A 17,197-nucleotide genomic window follows, 5' to 3' on the forward strand; every position below is an offset into this window, starting at 1 on the left:
ATTGTCTAAATGTAACAACTGATTTTGTCTTTTGAAAATATTAATGCAACTGTTATATGGAATAGCTAATTGTATCATGCAAGTGCTTTTATTTTTTTAATAATGTTGTCAATAACTTTCAGGTCAAATCCAGTAATTTGTTTCCGTGGTTGTTGTGACCGTTGTTTTTACACTTATAGTCTGTAAATGCCAGTGAAGCCTATGGGAGTTACACATGTAATTAGTTGGTACAATGACATATGGATTACTGATTGGGATGTATGGATGGGGGCCCTGAGGACCTGGAAGCCCCTCAAGGTTACAGCTCACAGGGGTGAAAAGGATACTTCTAAAACATGTGATTAAATGTGACTGAACAAATGAAAGCACAATGTGAAATACTGTACATCAGGGATGCTATTGGGCTGTCTGGACACCAGATGTCCTGGAGAAACAATCAATAGTCATTTTACACGATAATTAAAGAATAAGGCTGGTGGTATTTTATATTTTTGTTACTGTCAACAAAGCCTATGAACTTACCCACTCTGTCTGTGGCTCTGACCCAAAGCACATTTACTACTACTGAAGACATAAATGTAATAATATGTAATAATAAAATATCTACTTAATATAATGAGTGTATTTGTTGCTCCATTAAGTAATTACAACATCAGTACTGTGTATCAGAGATTGACCAAAAACAACAACAACAAAGAAACTACAGTTCCCATGTTCTTGATAATGAAGGAAAATTTCACCCAGTACACACTGTGGCTCACTGATGTGCTTTTAATATATTTTGGACTGTAATGGAGCTCTATGGCGCAGAGGAGTGTGTTACATCAGGCTTTGGCTACACAGACAAGAACAATTTATTGTTGTCTTTTTTATTTTATTTTTTTGTCCTTCCACACAGTATATTTTTCCCTCTAAGGAAAATGTAGAACATCACTCCAAAGCCTCTGATTGACACAAAGTCAGACTCCCACTTTATTAACTCTTTCTGTAAAGCCACTGTGGAAGAGGAAATAATTAAAAAACACTATTAGCTTTTAAAAAGAAGTCATCTCCACTGAATGAGGACTGTGCACACTCAACTAGATGGATCACACCAGAGTGCAAGTTGAGTCAAGAGCCGTGACTGGTCGATAACCACTGTGAGATTACTGCAAATACAGTTAACGCTCAGATGACAGATTCTTGCCGTTGCGTGCCAGTGAGGCTCATAGAGGATGTGTTGAAGACCACCGATTCTTGGCTAGTTTCGTATTTTGGGCCATAAATGACATGTGCTAGCGGTATTTCACAGAAATTCTACTCACATTTAAAGGGTTTAAATCGCTGTCAGGCAGAACAGAGCCGGTGTTTACATGGCATCACTCTCTGCATTCCTGCAGGACCTGTTGAAGATTTCTTCTCTGCTTAGGAGCAGAACATACAGTGTGTTCCCTATGAAATATACATGCCTACATGATCCATGTGTAGCAGACAAATGAAAAAGCAACAAAATGAATAATTTACTTGAACGCCATGAGCTGGCTGCTGACTTGTGTCCTTTTAAAAAATGTGAATACTTAAGTGCTTTATTCAACAGAGGAGTTAAATCCACAGCACTGCTGTCACGTCTGAAAACTGAAATGTTGCTGTGATCTTTGCCACTATAGGAATAGTTTAGTTTGGGATTTTGAAATCTTTTGTTTTCTGGGGTCCTGAATGAGATCTGACACAGATATACTGTAAACCAGTTCCAGCGTGACAAGACGAAGCATCCTCTGACCCGAACTAATGGTTGCGCATGCACTAAAACAAATTAACAGAGGGGAACAAGAACAGAGTGGATCTTTCTGAAGCTTTGATAACAGCCCTCACTGCTCCGACGCTAGAGCTCCCATGCTCACATCAAACAGTTAGAACGCCCAATAGTTTTGAAGTAAGATGTTCTTTTCTGTTTCATCTGGATGACTTCCCATGATCATTGAGGGGGGCTTTGTGAAGAGATCTAAGTGAGCGAGGGAGATGTCAGGCTCCTCGCTCACACTGCAAAGGCACATTTGTTGCATGGACTGATGGAACACAATTATCCTGTTTGGCAGCCTGAACAGAAACACGGCTGGAGTGCCATCACACCACAGCATTACAGCCATGTAAATCTTTCTTAAAACCTGACACCTACATAGTGAAACCGGGGCTTTTCACATAATACAGCACTTTGGCTGACATTGCACAACCTGCGAGCACATGTCAAAACCACATTGCCCAAAATGACAGATTTACCCATAAGGGATGAGATAATGAGCTGATGATTATGCAGTGATTTGGGTAATGCATTTGAAGAGCTGGCCTGCTGTTCAGTATGAGAGACTGATAGACTGGCATATGGCAGATCATCAAACTTTGACGTTCCTTGAGGTGTTTACAAAATGCCAGAAGTGCAAAATGCATTGGAGCAAATTTCACTTGATATTTTACAAGGTGCCAAATACTCAGATAATCCCCGCTGAGGAGCTGTGACGGGGATTCAAACTGGGTGCCATCTGCCAGTTGAGAGCCACAAGGGACAAGGATGAGAATTATTGGGGTGGTGGGAGTGGGCTGAAACTTAGAGCTCTGTAAAAACATGAGCCTCTCCCCGGGGTTAGAAATGTCTTATTTAAACCCTCCTATTGATTTATCAAAGTCACATAAAATTGCAAAACATATACGTAATATTCAAAACCATACACCCCAGTTTAAATCTTAACACCTTGACGGAAACATCTAATCCCTGTGACTGATATTCTCATTAAAGGACAACTCCCCTAATTTTACACATCACACACTGTTAACGGGTGTTGGGGAATATGACAGCATGTGTGAGCATAGTAAGGGACTCTTTTATGGTCTTTTGGTTCAGGCTTGTGTCTTCCAAACCTTTGATCTTTGCTTGCGGCTTGTGGTGCCCATCAGGATTTCTCCTGGTGCTCCTGACAGCCAGTGCAACTTTGGTGCCTGGAGCACACTGGATGACGTCTAGGTGTTGCAGCTGTTAACGAAACAAACAGAACTGTCATCACACAGTATTATTTTCCATTTTACAATCAGAGCAATCTCCAAAACAGCAGAGAGAGGCATGCAGAGACAGTTTATCGCTCTCTCTTGTTGACTGGCTCTTCACTTCCTTGTTGTTTCCCTCTTGTCTGTTAATTGCTAATGGGCCGAAGTGGAATCAGGGAATTTAACTCTACTTACAACTATGATGGTTTAGCAGGCCAAGGAATCAAACTAAGTGATGTGTTTACACCTGTCTGTCTATCAATCTCTTTGATCTGGCAAAAATGAACCCACTTTTTTATGAAGCTATTTTGAAAGAAATACAGTACAGTCACAAAACGTCTGGGCAGGCAAACTCTTCCTCTGGACCCATCCTTCTGTATCAGCTGCATCTCCCTTTGGCTTCCGTCCGTAAAGGTGATTAATAATAAGATCATCATTTACGTGGGCGTTTCAAAGTAATTAGCACACAATCAGTATGACACAGACATCAAGTAAATAACAAGAAAAGCCAATTAAAGGGATGAGTCACACACCATGGTGCTTCATTAACTGAGTTTAATGCCCAGTGTCATCCGGTGAACATAACAGATCTGTAAATATGCACATCACATCAAGCAATTGGCCCCTCTTACCGGCTCCTGCGCAGCTGCTGGTCCTCCGCTGTGGGGCTCAAGAGAAGCCCTCCACCCACCACACGAGGAGTCCAATCTATCAAGGCAATCTCCAGTAATTACAAGTGTGGTTCAAAGGCAATGGAGTAGCAGCAGCTTAACAGCAAGAAAGATATTCATTTTGTTAATAATACCCTATTTAGTTTCCTGTGCACACGCTCACAGAAATGCATGTCTTCTCACAGTTGACCGTTCTCAAGAAGCTGGGGCAAAACAACGTCTCCTTTGCCATGGCAACATTTGGATGTCTCATTCATCATCACTTAATGCAAAAGGAACTGCCAGGGGTACAGAAGTTGTTGTGTGGTGGGAAAACTGAGGGAATTGGTAAAAATTGTTAAGAATCGTGTGCTTGTTAAATGATAATAGGGGGTTTGGAAAAGTATCTGCGCTGTATTTCTCACATGTCAATCTTCACCTGCAAAATATAAGCCACTGAAAGATACTTAATGGATGTTGAGCATTTTAAAAATGTTTTTTTTTGCAGTCCACCTATTTTCTCTGCATGTTAAACTTTCCACATACACACATGCATTCAAACTTTAAAGTTGATCCAGAATTTGTGTGACAGAGAGAGACAGCATGAGGAAAATTATTTGGACAATCCTCTCCTGCTGAATCATATTCAACAGGTTCCCACCATGATGGACCACTCGATGAAAACAACACTGAACAAGGACTCTCCAGAGTGTTCAAATCATCATTAAACTTTAGATGCCTTGATTAAGACGCACTTGAGAAACAGCACTCTCAATACTCTCTGAAATGACAAGATCATTAAAAAAACAGCAGGATGACTCAAGGGTCGCCAAATCCCAATCAAGGCAGAGCTAAATGATGCAAGATGTGTTTCATTGTAAAGGTTATAATTTTAATAGCGTGATGCGATGGTTCTTGAATGCACCATGCCGCCTGTCACAAACCCGTGCACTGCAAGGTGCCCACAAAGTGTGTGTTATCACAACAAAAGCCTGTGAAAGCCTTGTGCGCGGCACTGAATAGAGCAGCCAATAGATGTGATTAATTTGACTCTTTTCATTATTGGAGTGAATGTGTGGCGATGCAGGTGCCTGAGACTCCTCCAGTCTCTGCTGTGATTAGTTCAATGAGAGGAAGATTAGAGCCCACACGCATTATGAAAAAACCCTGTTATACTTTCAATGAGTGAAAGGAGTTAATCACAGGATGTCACTGCTGAATTCCTCCATGAATGTCTGACGTTCTCCTGGGAACGTTTGAGGTGTCTGTGCATTATGAGACATTTGAATGCTCCATCTTTGACGTGCGCAAAGCTGGAAACGGATGTCAAACAGAACTATCTCCAACCATAAATTAGCCCCATTTAACTTTAGTAGTTTACTTTGCACAGGGAGTGGTTTTGTTTGAGGTCTGAAAGGTCTTGAAGGTGCAGCACCAAAGAGCTGTAATGCAACAAGTATGTTTTCTAACAAGTTTGAAGATAATTTCCTGAAACATCCAGACCACGGTAGAAGATTCACACAAAATGTTGGACTTCAAATTCACACAGCCTGATTATTATTATTATTTTTTTTTTTAGAGCAAAAAGAAAAAAGAAAAAAAACAGTGATGCATGTCTAAAGGTCATTTAAACGGTTTCATTACTTCCAAGTCTCAGCGTGCATCACAACATGAGTGAATGTTTTTCTCAGCTTTGGCACCAGAGCAGCTCATTACTAAGCTATGGCAAGATTTCAAGCCAGAAAATGTTATATCTGAAAAATATTAAGGGGCTGAATCATCACTGAAAGCACCCAAAACTCACAGTAGAGTTAAATGTCACATTTTAATCTCTTTGGTTGAGTCATTGCCATATCAAGACTATAGGTCTTTCTTTCAAAGTTTAAAATGTTAAAGAAGATACGTTTTGTGAGGTACTGCAGTGGGCGTAGAGTGGTTACCACAACAGACAACGAAACAAAAGGTTATTTTCAGAGCAGTGCGCTGCGAGGACCTCTGACTCTGTGGAACAGTCTCTAGCCTTGGTGTCGAATCATTTCTTTTAATACCCAGAATAATTTCAGATTCAGTTCGGTGCTGAAGCCTTAGGAACAGCTGAGCAAAATCATCAAACTGTAAAACGATCATCGATTCTTTCTAAACGTGTTCCTGACATTTCTTCTTTGTCACGGAACAAACAGAGATGCAAAACAAACACGGGAAGAGCTTCACTCTGATCAATTAACTGCTTACGAAAGACACTTTAGCATTTCAAAGCTTTTTGAGAAGCTTTTCGCCATGAGAGTTTTTCACAGGACTCGGCTCTTACACTTCATCATCGGCCCTTTTGGTCAGATGAAAGCGAAGATGAGACAAGCAAAGACCCCGTGCGTTTCACCCCAGATAAAACACAAAGGCATGTAGCTTTGATGTATGTACTTGTACCATCATTTGCATTCTTGAGTGTTTCTGATCTGCATTCATGACTTGACGTGTATGGAATGTGGTGTTTGCATCCATAATAGATATAAAGCGACTGTGGTGCAACATCTGGGCAGCTGTGCCGATAGGATAGCATGGCAGACTTTTTTTTTCTAAAGGCTATAAAAGATGTGTCTGTAGGACTGATGATAATGCCTTATACTAATGTTTTGTCTGAGTTAAATCAACTCTGCTGCAAAGATTAACACACCGATGATCAGATTAGACTGAATGGAAATATACCATACTTTTGTTTTGTTGACATGTTAAACATTTGTTTAAAATGTTCATCATATTTTTGTTGAAATACTTTTTTTTCAACTGACAGTCTAAACCAAAAGACATCCTATTTATTGGCATACAGTATAAGACAAGGAGAAGCAGCAAACCTTAACACCTGATGAGCTTGAACCTGAATGTTTAATATTTTAGATTAAAAAAAGCTATCACTACTACTACAGGTGAAAGTAATTTTTTTCCCTTAAAAATACCAATCAAACAGATTATGAAAATAGCTGCAACATAGTAGATAAATGGACTAAGAGAAGGCTTAAAAACTTAAAACGTTATCTTTATTTTCAGACGGGGAAACCAACAAGGATGCACGTTACCAAATGTCCAAAATAGCCACAGTTTTGTGTGCCCAGGGTAGGATGAACAGTAGTCGCACATATTAAACTCACGGAGTATAAAGTCCTGTCTGAACCAAGGTCAATGAAATTATTGCTTTAAAGAAAATAAGAAAAAAAAAAAACACATTAAAAAGACTATTGTTTGGGGGAAGTCATTAAAAGGCTTGCACTCTCATTTCCATTACGAACATGCAGTCACATTCACAAACATCACATTTGCCATCTTACAGTCATACTGGTGAAATTTAATGAAATGACTTCAAAGGGAACATCAAAAACTAGATTTAAAAAAATAGTCTCTCATTTGTCATGATCTACCGAACATCCACAAAATTTTCCACACTAGGAAGAACAGAGTTCTTGTAAAAGGGGCTGAACCTCTCCCCTGCCATCGCTCTGCACCCCTCACGCTCCCTCGGCTCAGCACAGGAAGTCACATACAGCTTAACCCTCTCCCCACATAAAGGCAAAGCCCCACCTTGAAAGGGATCAAAAGACCCTGTCACTCTGTGCCAGAGATGGACATCAGCTTTCCTGCTTGTCTTTAACCAAAAGGACTGTGTGCTGCCCTCCACTGGACACCATCATTACTGCACGGTTCTCCAGCTGTTTGCCTGTCATCTTCACGGGGCTCCACTCGTCGTCCTCCTCTCCGGTGCCAAGCTGCAAGTTGGTGCCCATGCCCCAGGCATACACAGATCCTGGAAGCACAGCAAACGGTAAAAGGGGTGAGCATCCCATTTTGCAAACCTATTAGCTTATTGCACAAGTACAGTTTACACACAGCAGGCAAAATCCACTCCATATCAGCTAGCAGTGCAGACAATTAGCAGTAATAAGGGATAATTACTTTACATCCAGCTATTCTAAAATCTAATGGTGTTTTCCTGACAAAAACAATTTGTGTGATTAATGAGGAGCCTACGTAAATGGCAAAGGCAGAAGAAGCAAGCTGCTCTACTGTTAAGAGTTGGACAGTGGCTCATTGTGGGTGGCTGTGTGCAGCAGAAAACGTGTCGGTGACAGAGGAAACTGGTTATGTCTGTGCTGTGTTTTGCTGTACAAAGAACGGCAACCTTTTCCTCACCTGAACTGTAGAAAGGACCGATTAGGAAAACAAGTGAGAAATTGACTGAATTGACCAATTTCATTGTTAAAAGTATCAAACTTGAAAGCAAGAAGTACAACACTCACACAAACCCAGGTAGGTCACTCACTACTCCATTTGCTTTGTTTCTCACCTTCTCTGGTGACGGCGAAGCTGACCGACGCCCCACATGTCACACCACTGGCCAGCTCCATCCCTGTCAGAGGTGTGGGCTCACTCTTCTCTTCAGCCCCCTGGCCCAGACCAAGACGACCATACTCTGCTCTGCCCAGGCTATAGACCTGTCCTGAGAGACGAGGCCGGAAAGATCGATTCATTTCAACAAAGTTCAATTTTAACTTGTGTTTTTGTCATTTTAAAAACGTATTATCTTCAGTTGTAGTTGTTGCCGTTTAGTTTTTAGTTTTAGTTCTATGCATGTGTTTTAACTGAACATTATGACGGCACGGTGAGGCTGAACGTATCAAAATAAAGTGCCATCATTTATTTCACTGTGTACCACTAGTAGACATTTGTGTTAAATTGTGACATAATTGGCATATGAACTAATAAGGTACGTCCACAAACGAGGTTTGTGTGGTCACAGTGACGTTGACCCTTGAGTCAGATGTGGTCAGTAAGCTGCAGGTTACCTTCAGCATCAAGGCACACAGTGTGATGTTGTCCTCCAGAGAAGTCGACCCAGGAGGTTGTAGAGTTCTTGAAGCACGTCAGTTTTACAGGGACGAAACACATCTTGGTGTTTTTAGTGCCTTGTCAGTCAAAGAAAGAAAAGTCGTTAAGGCCACACACACAATAACCACATATTGCCTCGCTAACCTTTAAATCAGGTCAGATGGCACTACAGTTAAAGTTGAGTCACTATCAAATGACTGACATGTGACACTGACCCAGCTGGTGATAGTTGGAGAGGCCAAATCCATACACATGTCCCTCCCTTGATACGGCGAAAGTGAAGTACGCCCCACAGAAGGCATCAATGAAGTGAACTTTCCCTTTCACTTTGACTATCTGTGGTACCAGCAGACGGCCTGAAATCAGAGGAGATACAGGAGATACATCAACAACACCTATTGTCAGTATGATCACAAATCAAGGAGTAATGTAAATGTAAAGACTTTTATTTCATCAAACAGTAAGAGGCTCTTGTTACTTACCGAGGCCTTTCCTGCCTCCTCTGTTTGAAAAATGCTCGGGCACTCTTCCCAGCTGCCCCTGCTCTGCTGTGCCTGATGTGTAAAGACTTCCCTCGAGGGTTACCAGCACCAGGTGATCATTACCTGTCACAGGAATTTGTTAGACGTTAATACACAGAGGACAAATAGAAAATATGGCACTGAAGTGGATTGTTTCTTACCTGATGCAATTTTCACAACAGGTTCTGTCATGGGGACTTTGACTGGTAAGGGACATGTTTTCATGGGCTCTAGAAGACCAATCACACCGTTGTTATCCTGGGAGAAAATAGTGAAGAATATTATTTGTTTAACGCAGAGATGTGCAATGTTCATTTTGAGTTATAGAAAATACAGCATGGCTGTTAATGTGGCCGTTGTGGTGTTTGCTGTACTGATATAATGACACCAGACACTGGAAACACTGCTTCATCTACAAGACACATTTACAATGTTACTGTATTCATCCTTTACCTCTTTTGCTCCTTTAAATTTTTTATTATGGTATTAATACACTTGAAATTTTTCTAATCAATACTTATGTGAATGCGGTATTTCAGCATTTCCTTTTTAATTATTGTGCTGTAATGTCATGAGATTCAGTCAATGAGTTAGGTTGTCTACCCTCACCCTCCAAAAAAACCTGAAATGCATCGAAAGACATAACCAACTTCACTGGCAATTCAGGTCCGCTCAAAGTATTTCAAACAATCGATCAGCTGATTAGATGCTGTTTGCTTGTACTGCTTTTCTAATTGATGAAGTATTTGATTTCTGCTGGATGATTTAAAAAAATCCCAAGACAGTTCAGGAGACAATGAGTTACTATAGTGTTCAGCATTAAAAGAAACACAATCAGACATTTGATTTGCTGCTTCTTTTTGTGCATGGAAATTTGTTGATGTGACGTTAAAGGGGAACTATGCAAGTCAGCTCGCTTTTCCGCTGTTTTGGTTCCGCTCCTCTCGCCCATGTGCATCTGTTTACAACGAAGCCGGCGAAAAATCAATAAATGGAGCGGTGGATAACGTTACGTAACATATACGATGTTACGGCGCGCGTGTTTGTGCAGTCTTAACCGTCATGAACAAAAGATTACGGGTTACGGAGCGCGTGAGTGTCGCGGTGTGCAGAGACGAGAGCTGGGACATCAGGGCAGCGGCCAGGTACTACACTGATGTTGCAAGGTTGGTTTTCAGCCGTGAGACGCCAGGTGGAAGACAGAGAGCCTCCGTTGTCACTCGGAACAACGCACAAGTCATATAGTTAAAGCAGATATCAGCTTCACGGCCGTTTCGGCTAATGCTGCGTTCAAGGCAGGCTTTTGAAACCGTAAGTTACAGCTTCAAGTCACAACTACGACTTGGTAGCGTTCCAGGTAACCCGTAGCTCGTGTTTTTACCATCCTGTTGTCTGTGAAAGTTCCCTATAACGGCCACTCGTAACTTCCGACCCGTGAACTCGTACCAGATCGAACTGGTATGACTTCACAGGAAGGAAAAACACAAAGTACGAGTTTCTTTGAACGCACCATGAGTTAGCAGCCCCCGCCCTTGTCAGGCATCAATTGGTCCTCGTGCTACGTCACCACATTCACGCGCATCCCTTGGCTGCACACACAGCCCTTCATGCCGTTCTCTCTCCTCATTGGATAACACTTGTATCCCACAAGGAAAATTTTCTCCTCGGGTTACAGCAGAGCAGAGTGACGGAGAGACTCGTGTTTAGGCTGAAATACTTCATGTAAGTGATTGCTGACGGAAAATAGGACTATTTAGGACTTATATTAACAAAAACATTCCACTGATATCTGCTTTAATGATCACAATTACTCCGGAGCTTTTTAATTAAAGGTGTACAGAAATGGCCGTTTGTCCTGTTTGTCGCGGCCAGTTGTCACGAGCTGCAACACGAGTTTACCCGAGTAAGGAAAACGAATTTGATTGGTCGTTATCGAGCGGGCGGGATATTCAAAGCTGGGGGCGAGACCGAGCTCCGTGTGTGTGTGCGTGTCTCAGACGTTTGAATGACGGATGACGGATCCAATATTAGTGGCTGGTGAATCGTGTACAGGCTGACGTATAATCCGTGCGCCTGCATTATCCAATGCGAAAAAAAAATACACACTTTCATCCCAGATTTACTCAAAAATAGAATTTTGCACAAAGTTTGGCCTACAACGTCTGAAAGACGAGTTATCACATTCATTTTATGACCCAAAGTGGGCTCAAATTCAATTTTCTTTTCTGTACACCTTTAAGGTAAAAATGTAACCACGGGAGAAATCCTGCTTAGTTCCTCTTTAAGTACCCTTATAAAATAAAGTAAAAACATTTTTGAAGAATTTCTCAAAGCAGGGGTTGAGTGAGTCACAGTCAGTTTTATCTCAAAGATCAAGAGGGAATGTCAAAGGTAGGCAGAGGTAATAGAGACATAATTGCCAGTGTGCCACTGAGTATAATAATGAAACGTTATCTTGTCGGAGGAGTGATAAGAGCTGAGAGGAAAACAGTGAGGACTGGTCATACGAAAGGTCATCAAACTATGGTTCCGTTACTTCACTGCTCTCTTTCATGCATCAAATTAGGAAAGTTGGCACCAGCATGTGTCACCTTGATGAATGAAGATATCTTAAATCCTATTTTGGGTGAAGAAACTGGATCAAGAGTTTGTACTGTTGTGACATTTCAGCATGAAAACCAACAGAACAGAGAAAATGTCCAAGCATTTTCAAATAGTAAGATTTGAGAGTGAGATATACTGAGGTGCCATTAGCAACAAATGCATCTGGTTTGATAATTGAGGAGTGGGCAGAGAGAGCCTGGAGCAGTTGAATGATGGTGAGAGACGCATAGAAAAGATATTATTACAGGAAATGAATCTGCTCTTGAACTCACATTAAGAAGAGGAAATAAAGTTAATTGGAATCAAAGTGATACAACTCATTTACTGTTCTCCCTAATGTTCAAGGATATTTTTCCTCTGCTCAGTGTGAAAGGGGAGGGTGGACACATTAGCGAGTCATGAAAGAAAAGAAGAAGTGATGAAGTGAAAAAAGTGGAAAATATGTGGGGATTCAAGTTGTCAGAGGTGGATAGAAAAAAACTATGACACTGAGGATAAGATGACTGGTTTGTAAACAGCTGAAATGTTTAATTTTTATAAACTTCATAGGCTTCATAGCTGCTTCGGGCTTTAGTGGGAGAGTTACAGTTAGAAACCAGTTAAGTGCTTAACATGAACTTAAACTGCACTGTTATGAGCTGGAGAGAAAGATTTTGACTTGGTAACAATAAAAAAAATATGATAATGAGAAGGAGAAGGAGTTAGTGGCTAATTACACATCCAAATCTCTGCGACACTGTTGAAGTTGTGCTGAGTAGAGATGGACAATCTAATGACTGGAAACCATTACTCTGTCCAGACTAAAGCGCTGTGTTAATGAGTGTTTAATGTGAGCAAATAAAACATTCAGCAGGACATTCTGCGTCATTTTCCTGAGTTCCCGTTAAGAGAAATACCGTTTCCATTTCAGCTCTTAAAGCAGAAATGAGTGATCCGGTCGTTTTCGCTAATGCTGCGTTCCAGGCAGGCTTTTGAAATCGTAAATTACAGCTTCAAGTCACAACTTACGACTTTGTAGCGTTCCAGGCAACCCACTCGTGTTTTTCCGACCTGTTTTACCGGTGAAAGTCACTATAACGGCCACTCGTAACTTCCGACCCGTGAACTCGTACCAGATCAAACTGATACAACTTCACAGGACGGAAAAACACGAGTCTACGAGTTGCCTTGAACGCACCATAACAGTCCTCGTCCCTACGTCACCACATTCACGGCGTCCCTTGGCTGCACACACAGCCCTGCATGCCGTTCTCTCTCCTCATTGGATAAAAACTGTAGGATACGATAAATGTTTTCTCCTCGGCTCAGAGCAGAGCAGAGTGACTGACAGACCCGTGTTTCAGACCAAACACTCTATGTAAGTGATTGCTGTCGGAAGATATAACTATTTAAGACTTATATTAACACAAATATATCACTTACTTCTGCTTTAAGTTTATAAATCGTCATTCATCAAGTCTAAGTGAGGTAGGACACTTGACTCCACCAAAAGCCAGAAAGACAATATTAGAGACTGCTGTATTTTGGTCATGCATAATACATTATGGAAAAGGAGTTCTCTACTTCTTGAACAGAAAATGCTGATAAATGGTGACATGCTTCAGTGAATAGTGAATAATTCTGACCAGCTGTCTGTCAGCTGGTAAGTACTGTCTCTATCCTGAAGGATATTGTCTTTTGAAAAGAGCGGACTCTATGCACGCCCGTGATGGTCAGGTGAATGTTCAAGGTGAACAGTAATTGAGGGGTTGTGGGAGAAAATCCTCTCACACATAAGTAAACACAAACACTTTCAGACACAGGCCTTGGTAACTAACCCTGAAGGAGCCCCAGATGTACACGGCCCCGTCCTCTGCCAGGGCAGCTGTGTGGCTGTCCCCTGCCGACACCTGGACCACCTTCTCCTCCAGCGTCACCTTTGCTGGAACCATCTCAGACCCCTCCTCTGTTGTGTCCCGGCCGAGGGCTCCTTCATCATTACAGCCAAATGTGTAGACCTGGGGCGACAACGACCACATCAGCTTATCCAGGCAACTAAACACCGTTAGTTTTAGAAGAAAAGAAGAAAAAAATTGCGAAGATTTTTCAGGAGATAAGACCCAAATGCACTTACATGACCAGTTTCACTGAGGCACACAGTATGCATGCCCCCTGCTATCACTTGCACTATTTTCTCTGGCAAGGAAACAAGGGCTGGCTTCTTCCTCTCAATGATGTCCTCACCCAAACCCAACTGTCCAACGTCACCCTGGCCCAGAACAAGAACCTGACCGGCCTCCTTGCCATGACTCCTGTGGGAAACTGGTAGATGCACACACACAAAATTAACTGTGACATAAATATATTGATAAAACTGTGGTAGTGCAGTGTGACATTGGTCTAGCCACATATTTTCCCCCATCCACTACGTGTGTAATGTTATCTTACCAAAACTTCAAACAATTTGATTGATCAAGTAAGATATATCTATAGTGTACGTCTAGTGTCTCACCGTCTATTTATACATGAACAGAGTCACTGGTTCCTTCAGTAATTTAGAGATCCATTTAACTTACCTTTCGCTTTCTTGGCGTCTTTGTTATCCTCCACAACAGTCTCAGACTTCCTCTTGACAGTGGTCTTTTTGGCAGGCATGGCAGCAACCTTTTTGAAAAAAACTCTGTAGGGGATAAGAAAAGATATAAGAAGAACTGCTGCAAGATTAAAAACAAAAAAAAACCTACCATCTGTTTAAGTCACAGAATTATACAGCTGGTGATACAAAAAAAAAAGACAACACGGTTTTACACAAGCTCAAAATCCAGTCTTGACAGGCTCTATGTATGGGGAGCCAGTGTACAAAGACACATGATAGATTGAGTGGATATTGGATCAATGATAGATTGAGTGGATATTGGATCAATATAAGATATAGCCCATCTTTTCCACACTGAAAGATTTACATCTGGGGAGAAAAACCCTGAGATGGGATATGAGCAGCTTCTGAATATACCGCCTGAGCTGCATTGCAACATGACAGCTATGGTATTTGGAGGCACATCATGAGTACAGATGTGGCCTTTGGTGCAACATGTGAGGCAGCACCACTACAGTAAATATGCATGTTGCAATTATTTGATGGAAAATGAATCTACTCCCCAATATTGTGAAAACCAATTCAGTTATTTATCTGATTTCCTCCATATTAAAGTCACTGTGAATGAGATGGGTGTTGAGTCGGACCTGCCTGTCTGCAACACTGGTTATATTACTGATAATATTGTTGCAAGGCATATCCATCTTCCTCCAACAAACCTAATGCACCGAGGGGCACAATCAGTCTTTATTTTGGTGATAACAACACACTGACCAGAAGCTGTTGGGGCTCAACAGCTGTCACAGCCTCACCTCAATGGCTGGCAGTGTCAGGTTCCTCCAACCACACAACCAGTTGTGCTTCAACTGTCTCTGCCACCACCACCACGCTGGCATGAACAACACGACCACTTGTGTTACAGTTTCAACCCCAACCACACTAAACTGTCGTGTTAGACACCAACTTTTCCCTAGGACATGTTGGGAGGGGGCTGTCGATACATGAAAATCCAACCTAAACGCACAGGTTAAAATAAGCAGCGTGATATAACGTTGGCAGTTTTCCATGTGTCCTTTGCTAACATTTAACATTTCACCTCACGTTAGCTTCAAAACGCGTTGCCCCTTCAGACTAAACTGTGGTTCACAATTAACCGTGACACGACCAGGGATTAAAACAGTCAGACTGAAACATATAATAGTCACGTTTTAACCCCATAACCAATGTTAGCGGACTCGCATGAAACTATAACTAGTGTCTACATGACACTGGCTAACTGAATGCGAGCATGCTAACCAGCTAGCGTCGTTAGCATGACATCCTGCAATGAATGAACCACAGTAACATCATTTACTGACTGAACCGCCAATACATCGATTAAGTAGTGTTTATTATTGTATACATTTGCCGGTTGGACAGTTTAGGGGCTGGCAATTTACTAACCTGTGGTGTAAAGAAGTCTGTAGTTTTCCTTAGTAGTGAACGTGCGCAACTTGTTCCCGGTCTTGAGGCACTCACCCCACGCGAGACTGCACGTTTTTTTTTGGTGTCTTAAAGAGACAGCGACACCTAAACCTGAGGCCAGTGGTACCTAATACATCCATGAGTGGTACTGATTCACTAAGGTGAAAGTACTGATAATAACCATTGGTGACAAGTACTCAGATCAGACCATTAAACTGTAGTAAAAGTTATTAAAAACCAATGGTCATAGAAGTGCTCACATAGGCCTATATGAATAGACAAGCACATACAAGCTGGTTGGGAAGAAGTTACAGAAAGTGAAAGTATGGGAATGAATGTCCAATATTGTTTGGATGAATTCCCCAGACAATATTTGATTTCACAAATATGTTTGTGTTACATTTAAACAAAAGGACTCTGTGATTCACTTGAAAATACTCCAATAAATGTACCAAAAAATAAATATTTATGATACAGTAATTATGGGAGCGTGCCTATGTTCCCACAGCCCTATGTTCCCACGGCCCTATGTTCCCACAGTTCTAAGGTTTTCCTCAAAATTAGGCCCTATGTTCCCACTGGACTCTCTCTACCTATCTGGACTCTATCTATCTGGCCTGTCTAGCCTCTACCGGGTCTTTTTACTAAACTTAACCAACTCTTTTCTTCATTGCCTAAACCCAACCAATGGTGGGACCAAAGGGCTGTGGGAACATAGGGCCTAATTTTCAGTGACAACAAAAGTTAGAAATGTGGGAACATAGGGCTGTGGGAACATAGGGCTGTGGGAACATAGGAATGACCCCGTAATGGATTAGCCTACAGCAATGTAGCAATATTCAATGTAATCTATAATATTTATCTCCTATAGATCTCCATTGCAAATGATTACATGATAAACTATGGAACTTTGCATTTCAGTGGTTTGTAGGTGGAATATTAAAACTTCTAGCTGCTGAATAACAAGTATCTAGTTGTCAAACAAATGTGGTAGAGTGAAAGTAAAACCAGAGGAAAATAGGGTGGGGGAAGAGAGTTTATATGACATGAAGTGTGACCAGTACAAACTTGGATGTAATCCACTTGCAATCTGTTAGTTATGTGGTATGATTCTAGTGTAGTTCAGTCTCTATTTTGAGACTGTTTACTTCACTCCTTGTACATGGTGCATGAATATTTTCCTATGCCAAGTCATTTATTTTTTTTATACCACCACCCAGTGAGTCTACTTTCTAGGGTTGTTTTGGAACTCGCGAATATCTTGTCATCACTCTGCTGCATTGTAACCTCCCCATCATCTCATTGTGAACTTACGCACAAGAGTTCCCTTCACTGTTTGCAAAATATACTGTTTTAAACCTCAGGGGTGTATATTTAGAGCACCAAATGTATTCCAAGGTTCAGATGGTCACCTTGTTTATACATAATGCATCTAAAGCAATGCATCTCCAGGGCAGGTTTAGTTTCTCACATTAAAAATCAAACAAAAAACA

General features: G+C 41.4%; 1 protein-coding gene across 2 annotated transcripts; it reads right to left on the reverse strand.

The window, feature by feature from the left end:
• Positions 1-6,692: 6,692 nt before the first annotated feature.
• rcc1 (regulator of chromosome condensation 1) lies at positions 6,693-15,761 on the reverse strand. 2 transcript variants are annotated; one of them, XM_083989009.1, is made up of 10 exons: positions 15,684-15,761; positions 14,221-14,324; positions 13,779-13,966; positions 13,483-13,662; positions 9,223-9,319; positions 9,023-9,145; positions 8,756-8,896; positions 8,498-8,617; positions 7,999-8,151; positions 6,693-7,458 (listed from the first exon to the last, which is right to left on the reverse strand). In XM_083989009.1, exons 2-10 carry the CDS (start codon positions 14,297-14,299, stop codon positions 7,283-7,285), a joined length of 1,257 nt encoding a protein of 418 aa, XP_083845135.1. In that variant the 5' UTR covers positions 14,300-14,324; positions 15,684-15,761; the 3' UTR covers positions 6,693-7,282. The 2 variants fall into 2 exon arrangements, with proteins under 2 accessions (XP_083845135.1, XP_083845134.1); XM_083989008.1 differs by having other exon boundaries at positions 14,221-14,322; positions 15,680-15,753.
• Positions 15,762-17,197: the final 1,436 nt, after the last annotated feature.

This window comes from Trachurus trachurus (assembly GCF_905171665.1).
Source record: "Trachurus trachurus genome assembly, chromosome: 16".
NCBI lineage: Eukaryota > Metazoa > Chordata > Actinopteri > Carangiformes > Carangidae > Trachurus > Trachurus trachurus.